At 38.8% G+C, this 12,569-nt stretch overlaps 1 protein-coding gene across 4 annotated transcripts in view; it reads left to right on the top strand.

Annotated features, from left to right (window-relative positions):
- Positions 1-9,267: 9,267 nt before the first annotated feature.
- Positions 9,268-12,569, top strand: part of kazna (kazrin, periplakin interacting protein a) — a 294,446-nt gene continuing 291,144 nt past the window's right edge. Inside the window, exon 1 of one of the 4 annotated variants that reach the window (XM_041798665.1) lies at positions 9,268-9,647. In XM_041798665.1, coding sequence (XP_041654599.1) covers positions 9,572-9,647 — 76 coding nt within the window. In that variant the 5' untranslated portion in view covers positions 9,268-9,571. The remainder of the gene's footprint in view (positions 9,648-12,569) is intronic. The other 3 variants (XM_041798666.1, XM_041798664.1, XM_041798667.1) reach the window with 3 other exon arrangements.

The raw sequence follows: 12,569 nt of genomic DNA, 5'->3' as shown, positions 1-12,569 counted from the left end.
ACAGCAAAAAATAACAGCAAATGGCAAAACATATTAATATGTGTGTGCTAACGCACTTTGGATCTGATGTGCTTGAGTGTTTTTGTAAAGAGCAACAAGGGTTAACTTTATTAACTGAGAGCAAACGGCCTTATCAGAGGTTAAACCAAGAAACAGCTCACATGGCACAGTCAGCTGTGTGTCAAAATGTCAAATTAGCTCATATAGTATGTTACCTGTTTTGTGGGAATAGGAATGAAACAGTTCAAATAACTAAACTAAGAGTGAAAGTTTGTTGGGAAAATAAGGAGAGCAGAGGCACTTCTTAAAGCTGTTAATGATATTAAGCTGTGAATGAAGTATTTGACAGGAAATTAACTTATGATCTTCTGTCAGTGAGGTTGGCATATTAGAAAATGAACCATGATGCTCTTGGAAGATATTCTGAACTAACAAAGTTCAAGAAAAAATCAAATTAAACAATTTTCAACAGATTGTTTGGTTGTAGCTGGAAAAATAAAACCTCTCACTAAATTGTCATTTATAAAGTTAAGAGAAACCCTTTTCACTTATTTGGGCTGGTTCAGTTGCTGCTTTTTTTCAACGCAAATTTGGATTGACATATACTGTATGTTCTCTGTTTGAAATAGTGGATGGTCAGTGTCAGTTCAAAGAGTTGAAAAAAACATATGATGGAAATAATTAAAGAACTTCAGTGGATTTAATATTTGCATCTTTACAGTGAATGTATTTTTTTATTTCTATGGGTAAGGGATAAAACGGGGGTAAGCATTGGTATCTTTTGTTGATGCTTAAAGCAAAGTTCAAAAGTAGTAGGTCCCAAAAGCCTCGCAAAAACAGATGTCAGCAAGACTGAAGCATTGACTCGTTCACAACAATCATTCCAGTATAAACAATAAATAATTGTCAGATTGTATCTTGTTGATGGTGTGGTCCTTCTAAGTGACTATAGCAATAATGTTAGACTGAGAATAAAACTCAGGTTAAAATTTAAAAACAAAAAGTCACCAACATCTGCTGTGGACCACAGTTTGCTGTGGAGTATGTAAAAGCACAAGGTCAAGCAGGAAGACTGATCCATCTTCATCCTTTCTTTCATTAATCCTTTCTTTTTCACCCTCTTCCTCCCTGCTTCTCCCTCTGTCTTTCTACTCTAGTGATCAGCTGGTTGTGTTCACACACTTTAGCTGTAAGCCATTCAGATTGTGCTATGACCTCTCTTGACCAATCATCCTGCCACTGTGATATTTTAAAATCTGCTCTTCTCTCTTCTCATTTTAGTAGGATTGCTGTGACCCTCCTCCACAATCAGCTCAATTACATCTCATCAGTGAAGTCTACTCATCTCATGGTACATCCATCCACCACCACTACCAGTGTCCAGACTCCACTGGGGGTATCTTACCCTGCTATCAGCCTCACAACCCCTTCAAATACAGGAAGACATCACTGTAAGCCTCTCCTGACTGGATTATCAATACCACTACAACAACAAGCAGATAGCATTCAAACAAGTTTATTATCCAATATATTTATTTATCTTGAAGTAGTAGAGATATCACATTGATCACAACAACATTAATAATCATGATAATCACCATAATCAATACACCTTAATGAAAGGAAATTAAAATGCTTGCATGTGTATACACCAAAATCTAAAGTGGCTAGCTAACAACTGGCGTAAACACTCACAAATAATCTAAAATATCTTAAAGTGTGGGAAATATTAGCCATATGCTTTTGTGCTATACTTAACTTATCAAATTTTTTTTTTTCCATTTGTCTTATTTTTTTGAGGAAATTGGCCAATTACAGGCATATGTAATTAACATATTAATATCGCATTTATTCTCTGAAATGTAATTAATTTTTTTACTTAACCAAGAAAACCTCATTGAGATTGACAATAAAAAATCTGTTTTTCAAGTGAGTCCTGGCCAAGATAGGCAGCAGCACAGTTAGAAAAAAAAGTTTTCAGACAAAACTCAAACAAAGCAAGAAATAAATGAATAAATAAGTAGAATATTTGTCAAAACCGGACAACAATCATTAAAACCCCATAGATCAGGTAGAACATCTACTAACAGATGTGTCTGCCTCCAAATCATCCAAGTTATCCTAAAAATGTCCAATTGACTTAGTAGGTTTGAGTAGAGACCAAAAGAAAGTTTAGTGTATTGTGTAAACAAAAGACAACGCCTTCTAGCAATCTAATATATAGCATGTTGTATCCGTCAGCCTGTTAGTACTGTAAATAATGTTTAACCAGCCTTTTGTTTGGTTTAATGTGGACATTAATGCTGGGGTCAGCTCTTATTAAGCAGCCACTGAGTGCAACGTTTTGCAACTTTGTTAGCCATGGATTTGAGTGAAGTGCATTTGCCATAACTTCACCAGAAACAAAAATATTGGACTTTCCATTATCTAGCAACACACGCTGAGGCCTACTAAGGCATAGAAGTGTACTGGTTGGATGAATAAATGATGCTTGATTGGTTGTCGGTTAAATGCAGCATGTTTTCTATGGGTCTGTAATCTTGGACAAATTAAAGCATTATCTTTCTTAAGAAACATTTACAGAGCAAATTTATTATCATTTTTACTTGCTAGCAATCTGTTAGCAGTGTTGTTCTGTCCTGCCCTTGTTAGCACTAGAACTCTAAATGTGTTCAGTAAAGAAGTGTGAAACAAAAGAGTGTGTACTGACTAAGTCACTTGATTAAAGTAAAACACCAAATGATTTAACACTTTGGCCCGTGTCTGATGGATTAAATAAAACACATATTTTCTGATTCATTCAAAGCAGTACAAAGAGTTTGTTAGACATGTGGCATGCTCTTTAAATAGGTGCTGCTTAATACTGTATGTAATTCATAAAATAAAACAGGGCCCAGGGGAAGAAAGGATCACTTTCTGAAGATTCTTCGGCAGTGCATTTTTTAAACAGTTGCTGTGCCTTACATTTGTGACATTGACATATCACTATAATTCCCAGCATCCCCCTGTGTCATACAGTAGCCAGCATGGCTATAAAAGGCAGATTGAAGCAACTGAGCTGCAGCAGCAGGTAGAGTGAGCTGGTTGGGTCTGCTGTATGCTCTTATGTAAAGGCATGTTCTCTTTCCCCCTGGTGATGCTTAAAATTTCACTCTCCACAAGATTTTAGTGCTTCTGTGACGAATCAGCACAAGTGATTTTCCCCCCTTTTTTTTTCTCTTTACACTGTTTCAAAGCTTCAGGGAATGCTTTTTTAAATTAATATTTTTTAATTTTACAAGTGTAACACCCCCTCAAAATCTGATTTGCACATTTTAACTGAAATAACGATAGCACATTAAGAGAGTTTATACAACAGTCTTTGGGTAAGAACAAGTGTGTGTAGGCTTATTCTGTAGAGATTTGATAAATAAAATCAATCAAACTTATGTTAATTTCTGGCTTGAATATATAGCACTTTTTCTTTTTGAGGGGAGGGGTTGCAGGTTTTGTTAAAGACAAGTAGGGGAGCTCCAAGGAAACTAAAAAGATGGGAACTAACATAAGCTTGGAAAAATGTTACATACTATTCAGATGAAATGAAGGACAGAAGATGTCAGATAATACACTGAAAAATGTTTTCATTTTGCATGTTTGCTGTTTTTAAGATTTGTTGATTAAAGAAGGATTGTGCCCTAAAGCAGAAGTTCCAAAAATCTTTTGCTTGCAGCCCCCAAAACAATGCCAGACACTGGTCCTCCCACTGTCCCTGGAGGTGGTTAAAGCATATTGGCATGCAGCCTTGCATATTAAAGGAAGGTTGTGTGCAGACTTATGTTCTAAGGTTTTTATAAAAACATTACTTTTGTTTCAGCATAAATCTTGCATAATAGCAATGGTTTCATTTTAAATGTATTGTATGGATATGATTTTTTAATAATGGGTAAAATATGCAATTTTAAATCATTTAAAAGTTTGTGTTTTGGAACTGCACATCTTCCAGTCTAGTAAGCAAATTTTTCTCATTGAGATATTTTGAAATAAGCACATTGATCAACAGGTCATCTAAGCTAAGAAATGAAGATGTAGCAGACTTTTTTAAGCAACTCAAGGTCTACTTTACAAGACATAAGCATTTTTCACTCAAAACCTGCCTATTTTTGTAAAAGAATAAGATAAAATGATCACAGAGTTTAAGACTTAAGCGAAATGTTAGAAAATTAAAACAGAAATAAATGAAAACTATTTTCAAAACTAACATGCATTTATTGAGAAGAACATGAGATAACCTGGATGTCTCAACCAAAGTATCACCATACCTATAAATGTTCAGTCAAAGGATTTGATCCTTTTCTTACACAGGTCCAAAAAATAAATACCTGTGTTGATTTTCTTGCAGCTAATCACTGTACTGTATGTCATCTTTGATTTAATGCTCCATTTGATTTGACCATACCGCAGCAGTTTGTAGTTCAGTGAAGTCAAGTCTGTATTTGTATGATTAGAAATGTGTTCAATCCAACTCTACAACAAGCACTTCAGTTCACACATTTGAATTCAATCATATGAATCAGCAGGAGCGCAGAAGTATTTTGAATAAGTGAACACTTCTATTTACATGATAGGAATTTAGACATGATGGGGTCACAAGATGCCCTCTAAATAACAAGCAAAAAATATAAAAATGATTTCAAATGGTATATTCTAAGAATGTATAATGTACATATAATTATTTTATTTAAAAATCAAACCTAGACATGAGCTGAGATTAACTCTTAATTTAAAGTAGTTTGTAAAAACTCCTTAAATGTCACTTTGCACATGACAGAACAGAAAATAATGAGAGGTCTGTTCCACTTTAAAAATGCCACCTATCACCTATTGAATGTAATACGTCCACTCAGCACTACAAACTATACATGGGAAAAAATTGTATTCTGCTTCGAGCCTTTCTTACATAAATAGATAATATAATATTGTAGTTTTTAGATTGTTGTGCTTTTTTAGTGTTTTTTTCTGTCCCAGTGTTTGGAGATAACTTTTACTGATTGTGAACAGGTGTGTGCGACATTACATACTCCCAGGGACAAGGGTGGACCCTGGTCTGGCACTGTTATTTCTGGGGATCATGGGCTGAAATGTTTTTTTATTCATTCATCGACCTTTATCTAATCTCAGAAATTCATTGAGGGCTTTCCCTCATTTTCAATGATGTCGTGAGTACAACCAATAAAATGCATTAAGACCACATATTTTACCCCTTTAATACAAGTTTATATTGGTCTCAGATGTCCCTAAAACATGCATGTGAAGTTTGCTGCTGAAAAGCCCTCCAGTATTGGATTTTTTGCATGTCTAAAACCCTCTGTTTCAGCTCTCCTCAGAACGAGCCATTTCTGTATCTGTGGCTTTAAATGTTAATGAGCTGTTTGACTCCGCCCCTCTCAGGAAATGGATATGGCTTAATGGCTGTGGTTCTCCCAAGCAGCAACCTCCGGTCCTAAAAAATGAAGTCATTGCAGAGCTGCAAAAATTGCTATACCGTGACTGTCCACTTGAGGCTGGCTGCAGGAAAACCTGAAGTTCTGTGTGCACACATGTTAAACAGCCGGTTTTGACACACAAAATAAACTGGTTTACAGCCTGGTTCAAAACACCAAATGTGTCTCATTAGCTAGTGTCTTATTGTGCTCCCACTGTACGGGGGGTGAATTTTTTTGTACCACGATTGGATTATATTTAGGATAAACCTCAATTCATGGTGATTGGTGCATCTAATTTGATTGACAGATAGCTCGGCAGGCAGAGGCTCCATTTCTGTCAACAGGAATGTTAGCTAGCAGGCTGACAGGAAGTCGCGCTTAGTGGGCGGGCCGTTAGGTTGATCTGAAGTTCGGTTGAGACCGCAATTTCAATATGGAAGCATCCTCGAATGGGCTTCAAAAGCCGTTTGAGTCCACTTATTCTAAGCAGACGACTGACGTCACATGAGGATTTTCAAATTCTATCTACAGTCTATGGGTTCTCCTGATCCTCCTCTTAGCTGGCAGCTGAGAGGAGAATCAGGTGAGGAGGGCAGAACTTTCTTCCAAGCGGGGAGGGCCAACTGAACCTGGGGGCGGTGCATTAGCGGTGCTCATGACATCATGAGGGGAAAATCTGAGAATGACTTGTTTCAGCACACATTTTCTGAAAGGTGGAGAAAGAGAGGGGGGAGGGAATGGATTTTTCTGATTCTTGGAGGATTCTGGACAGGCCAGGGGCACATATTTTTGTAAGAAAGGCCTGAAAAAGTGTATTTTGCATAATATGTGACCTTTACACAAAGAAACACTAAGAATATCAACAGCACAATTAAAAACAGTTACGTTCAAAAGCAGAATAGTTCATTATCACAGTTTTAAACTGACCAATAGGAACGTGTGTTTGCAGTTAAGTGTTTTCTGTAAAGTGCTCTAAGTGAATGCAGCAGAGAAGCTAAAAGCAGTTCTTCCAAACAAAGTGTTTCCCTGTGGAATTTCATCAGCAACGTACTAGACTGTGTTGAGTATGAGACCGGTTTAACAAAGATGTCATATATGATGGAGTTTTGACAATTAAGGCTTTATAAATGAATAAGAACCAATGCCTGTCATGTCTTGAAGTAAGAAGCCCCCAGTTCACCTTTTATATCAAATGCAATAGTGAGTGGAGTAACCACCACCAGTAATGAATCTGAGGGCAGAGTGATAAAAATCCAGAGAATCCCAGGGGTTTAAGAGTGGAGGCAGAAGCGTTTCTATAAATAACATCCCCAAAATCTAAAACAGATAAAGGGACAGCCTCAATCATACGTTTCCTACTGAGCAATGGAAAGTTAGTTATGTTCCCACAGAGAAATCCAGTGTAATAATCCATGTGAAATAAGCCGAGATATTTATGTTTAGAAACTCTTCCAGTGCTGTGTCCTGTCAGAGTGGTGATGTGAAAACTATTGCTATTGATGTCTGTAGCTCTGGGAGCTCCTGCTTTAGTGTTCTGGTATCAGTGCTGTTATCATTTTTGAAATAAAACCAAATCTATCAGTACTTCTGTCCAGATAGCAGATACCTTTGGCAACACTAAGACTTTTGCTTGATGAAAATGAGCCAATGAAGAGGACCAGCTCCCTAGCTCATGAATATCTCTGTATGTACATGCATTAAAAGCTTTCCAAGTCATCCTTCTTAATGACCTTTTGTTAATTAAAAAAATTATGAAGTGCAATTACATTCGGTGAGAATTAGAGATCAGCCTTCAGGTGTTCTTATGTAGCAGATGATTTTTAGTGAGGAGTCTTGACGGAGTACCAAAGCGACAAACCACAGCTCTGAGGGAAAGGATCTCCCAGAGCTCACAAGCCCTGAGCCTGAAGCTCGGCAATAACTTCAAACTGCGTGGCTGCATTTGTATGCTGAGCACGGCTCAGGATCTTAGCCTGGGGCCACGTTGAAATCTCGCAGGAAGAAGTTATGATGAGAAGTGAGGACACATGATCAGAGATGATTGAAAAACAAAAACATCTATCCCTGAAGTCTGAGGAGAAAAACTTTGATCTCCCTCATGTTAATTTCTTTATCTTTGTTAAAAGTTAATTAAAAGTAATTAATACCAAACCACAACCAGTGTGAGACATTTCTGTCCTCCTGGGTGGGCTGGAGGCCTGTCTTGTACCTGGCTTGTGGAGAGGTAAAGGATGAGTAGACCGCAGTTTGAATGATGCAGCATGTCATCAGGAGGTAAAGATAAAGTGTGCATGTTCAGGTGAATGCTGCATGACAGGAAGCTGTCAGGATTGCAGTGTTTCAGGTGAATACACATGGGGGAGCTGAGTCACAAAACCTCTGGCTCTGCTTGTTCTAGCGGACATGATGGGGATGTTTTCTGAGACTAAATAATGCAGATGTCAGACTTTATAAACTTCTACCTTAAATGAATGTTAACCTTCTTCTTGTAGCTTTTTTTATAACAGCTGAGATAATTTTGCCCTGATCATCGTTGAAAAGCTAAATTCAACCTGAGTAAAAGTGATGTAGTTGGGAAAAGTCTATGAAATTTGAGCCATGATGGTCTTGTAATACTTCTTTATTAATGCCTTCTACATCTTATGTAAGACTGAGTTCAAAGGGAACCTGTCCCTGGAAATATAGAAGTACCCGAAACCCCTCCAAGCACCTCTGCAGTGGAAGCACTAACACAAACAGGATACTGTGATAAAGTACTTTTGTACACGTCTCCTCTTCCCTCTGTGTGCTCTTCACGCAGAAACAGAACAGACATGCTAATGAGGACATTAATAAAGAATGCGGATCCATTTTTAATGATCCACTGGCCCCTTTAGTTACAAACCAAATTTCATGTCTGTGCTTGGATTTTTGCTCAGAATCCATGTTTTGTGATATGAAAGGGACTCATAAATGTGCCTGCAGAGGCAACCGCTGCATAAGACCTGCATTCACCTGACTGTGTCTATGTGCGTGTAAGAGATGGAGAGATGCAGGATCAGGCTTCTCTGTCTGTGTTTGGGAGATAATACTAAAAGTAAGGAAGGGAAAGAAATACATATAACTCTATTATCCTGCAGAAAAAAGTTGGTTTGGAGACAGGCAGATCTATTCCAATGATGCATGTGAGACCTGCTCTGACTTCTTTGATTCAAGAAAAAAAAAATTCTGCAACTGGTCAACAAAGTCATGATTGATTTTGTTTTCTATGTTTCTATTTTTAGCTCTTGTTTTGGGGAATGGAAAGCTCTATCTTCCGTCTCTCTGACATCTAATGTGGATGTGAACAGACCCCAGGCCACACTGATGGTATCTGCAATACTGCATATTTGACAGCATCCTATAAATACATTTGCTTCAGATTCTTTTACCCTAGACAGATGTTATCATTCTTAACAGTTGTGTATCTTGTCCATTTCGCAACACATAATCCTGTCAAATCACCACAGAGGGTTCAGAATGGATTTAAAAGAGGGAGATAAAAGAGGACGAGGAGCCAGAAAAGTACAAGCAGCCGCAGAAACAGTATAATGTCAGAACTACACACTGAAACACATGCACACACTGTCATCTCTATTCACACTTCCATCAGGGGAGAGTCTGTCTTCTCTGTGCAGCAGCCTTCTCCTCCTCATCCCTTTCTCCCCTCTCTCCCACTCTCTCTCTCTGGCTTTGTTCATGCTGTGTTTGCTGTGCTCTCTGTCTGAAGCAGCGCCACACTGGAGCACTAATGAGCGGACTGAGAGCAAACCCAAACGCAGATATCCCATCAGCTGAGGAGCAGCAGCAGCTCTAACGGCATCCGCGGAAACAAGAAGCAGAACTGATCTGCAGTCAGCGGGGAAGCAGCAGTAAGAGGGGAGAGCAAAATCACAGCCCTGGGAAAGGCGTAGGAGAGGTCGTGAGGTGGCTTCAGCGGTAAATAAGCAGTCAGTTTTGAGAGAGTGAGAGGAGAGGATTAACTCCAGAGCAACAGCCGGCATCTCTCCACACTCGGAGGCTGACTCTTTGGCACTTTTCTCTCTCTCTCTGAAGACGAAGGACCTCTCGCCTCCCGGAGGAGTTCAGCCATGGAGGAGACGCTCACCTGCAGCCGCAGCCCTTTCTCCCAGGTGTTTGGGCGTCAGGGTCAACTCATGCAAGCCAGTGAGTGATAACAGCATCATAAAGTCTGCAAAATATCAAAATGAATCTTTTTAAGCTTGATGCATGCAGAGATTTGAATGGCATTCACTTAAAGTTCTTTTATGTTTTATGCTTTCCACAAAAACTTAGAAACCATCAAAGAGAGGCTTTTCAGTAGGATAGTCTGATAATAAATGAAAATATTAAATCCAGCACTTTTGGTGTGCAAAATTAAGGAGTTTAGGGAGGCAACAGTTGAAGATGGCTGTCCCAGTTTCACCAAAAAAACCCCAGCAGGAAACAGCTTAATAACCTTTTCCTTTTTAAAGCAGCCTCTGGTGCAAATTTTCATTCAGTTCTCTCAATTTTTTCCAATCGTGCTTCTCTTTTATCTTTTGTACAGGGTAATAATATATTTTCTCTGTCTGCCCTGTTCTGAAATCACTGTGAAATATGACGCAATTTCTGTTTCATACAGCATCAGTTATTTTGAGTATTACAAATGTATGGGTTTGGTAATTTTACTAAAAAAAAAACCCAGCCTATTAAACAGAGGTAAACAGTTAAGTAAACATCAATACTGAGTCATATCTGCTGTAATGCTGTTTGACACAGCTAAGTGTTAATGCTGATAGACTCTGATGCTCCTTTCATGCACAAGAGAGATGTCAGGTGTGAATATATGTGTGTGTGTGTGTGTGTGTGTGAGCAAGTGGAGCTTACTTTTCATGCGTATGATGCAAACCTTTGATCTTTGTCTGTCTGAACATACCACAGGCCATAAAGGGAAAAAAAAATCTGATCAGGAGTCCAAAATTACACCTTAAAAGGTGAACTGGTTCTAGTTCAGATGTGTTATATAATAGAGCATATTGTGTATCCACCTGCTTGACAAAAGAACATAGTGCTGCAATGATTCCCTATTAACTAAGCATTAGCATCTTCAGCATATTTTATTTACTTATTCCCATTGGTTCTGTGTTAAATGCTGCGACAGCCCCACAAATTATATTTATGTACCTTTCATCTTTGCAAATGTGTCTGAGGCTGCTGAGTAGCAATGAAAAATAGATGATGTTTGCCTGAAATTCTACTATGTACTTTATGGGAATTATTTTCTATCAATATTTGAAGGGCCTCTCTGCAGGATTTGGTGCCAGACACCCACAGCCTCCAATCAACCCCAGCTATGTGGGTGCCTATGCATTATTTGTATATGAGACTTGGCGTCACTGTGTGTGCTGGAGCTTTGAAGCTCTATGGTTGCTCTTTTTTCAGGATCAAACCTCACAGCAGGATAAAACCAGCCTGAGGCGTTCTGTTACAAGGTGTCACATAAGTTCTGAAACAGAAAATAGCACCTTTAAGCTACGGCTGACCTGATGCGAGGCATAGCGAGATGTGATTTATCACAGCTTTGCAGCACATCGGGATGATTGTTACATGATACACGTTTGTATCTGCTGGGCAAGTTTCTCCACTGTGGTACAAAAACTGATTTCAATTCCAGTTCAACCCCCTTATAAGGCAGAATTGCTACTTTATTTATCTTAGATTTAGCTTCTCTTGAGTTTTTTTGTGATTGATAAATAAATAATGTCCTGTTTCTCGGTTGTGGGCCTTCTCAGCATTGAAAATGTTTCTTTGAATTTACAACAGAAGCTTTCTTTAATGGCATCTTTCGTTGAACTGCTCCTCTGTGATTTCCTCCACTTGTAGGTTAATAGCTGTTTGTTTGTTTGTTGGAGCCTTCAGTTGTAACCACACTGGCTAAGACTGAGTAGTTTCCCTGATTTGAAAGATTGAAATGATTACTCACTTCACACCAAACCAGACTGGAGGAAGCAGCATGCAGAGGAAAACAGAAGAAAATCAACAAAACACAAGACAGTTTAAATGTTTGGATGCACGTCAAGCTTTCTTTGTGCAAATTGTTTTTGGGCTTCTAAAAGACACTGTCTATACAGTCTTTGTTGCACATTTTGTTGCATATGCCCCGGAGCTATTATTGTATTCCTTTTCTCGTCTTTACCCCATTTAAACTTAACTTGAATGCAACTTTGATCAAAGTGCAGAGCTCTGCTTTGACGATCATTCATTGCATAGGTACACGCTGTGGGTGAATTACCTAAATGCCACTCTCTGCTCATGAAAATGACATTATCATTGCATGTGTTGTGTTGAATTGCAGTCAGTCTTGCATCCCCCAAGTTATCTATGCTCTTTGAAGCTTGTGCTGCATGTCTGAGATTTCGGATGTAGGAGGGAGGGAAGCAAGGGGAACAGAGAAGGGGGGGTGGAAGGAGAGAAGAAGTGAAGAGAGGGGATGGGGGGCAAGAAAGTGAGCAAGCTGCAAATTGTGTGAATAAGAGATGGGTGTTTTTTCTATTTTTAGTAACAACCTTACATACTGTTACACAGCTGCTGGAAGACTAATCCACAGTAGCGCTGGCTGGCAATATCTGAGCAGTAATTATAGGAGGATTTTTTTGTTATCTTTGGCTGTCACCCATCATTGGATCACAAGTCCCTCAGCTATATGCAAAGGCCTGCCTGAATTGCAAAGAGAAAATCCATTACATGAGTGTTGCACATGCCCAAAGACTTGAATATTAACAACCTTCTGGTGGTACCCTGGCAGAATAAACACTTGACAGAATATTTTTTTCTCATGAATCACGTTCACGTGGCAGAGCCAGGTGCATAATCCTGCTACAATTCTCTTACTCCCTTCTGAAGCTGTGATCTGCTCTGTGTTCACTTTGAGATGTGTTGTGTTGTCAAAAAAATCCCTGAGCAGCCGGGGCTCGCATTTGACAGGGGAATGTGACAACCAAGTTTGAAACAGTCAAAGTTTTTGTTGAAAGTTTGCTTTTTATGTGCTTAACTTTTCAAGGTTAGTCATTTTAAAGGCAGATGTCTACTGATAACCAGTTGCACATG

Source organism: Cheilinus undulatus, linkage group 11 (assembly GCF_018320785.1).
Source record: "Cheilinus undulatus linkage group 11, ASM1832078v1, whole genome shotgun sequence".
Lineage (NCBI taxonomy): Eukaryota > Metazoa > Chordata > Actinopteri > Labriformes > Labridae > Cheilinus > Cheilinus undulatus.
Note: the sequence above shows the minus strand (reverse complement) of the source record. Positions and strands in the feature narration are given on the sequence as shown.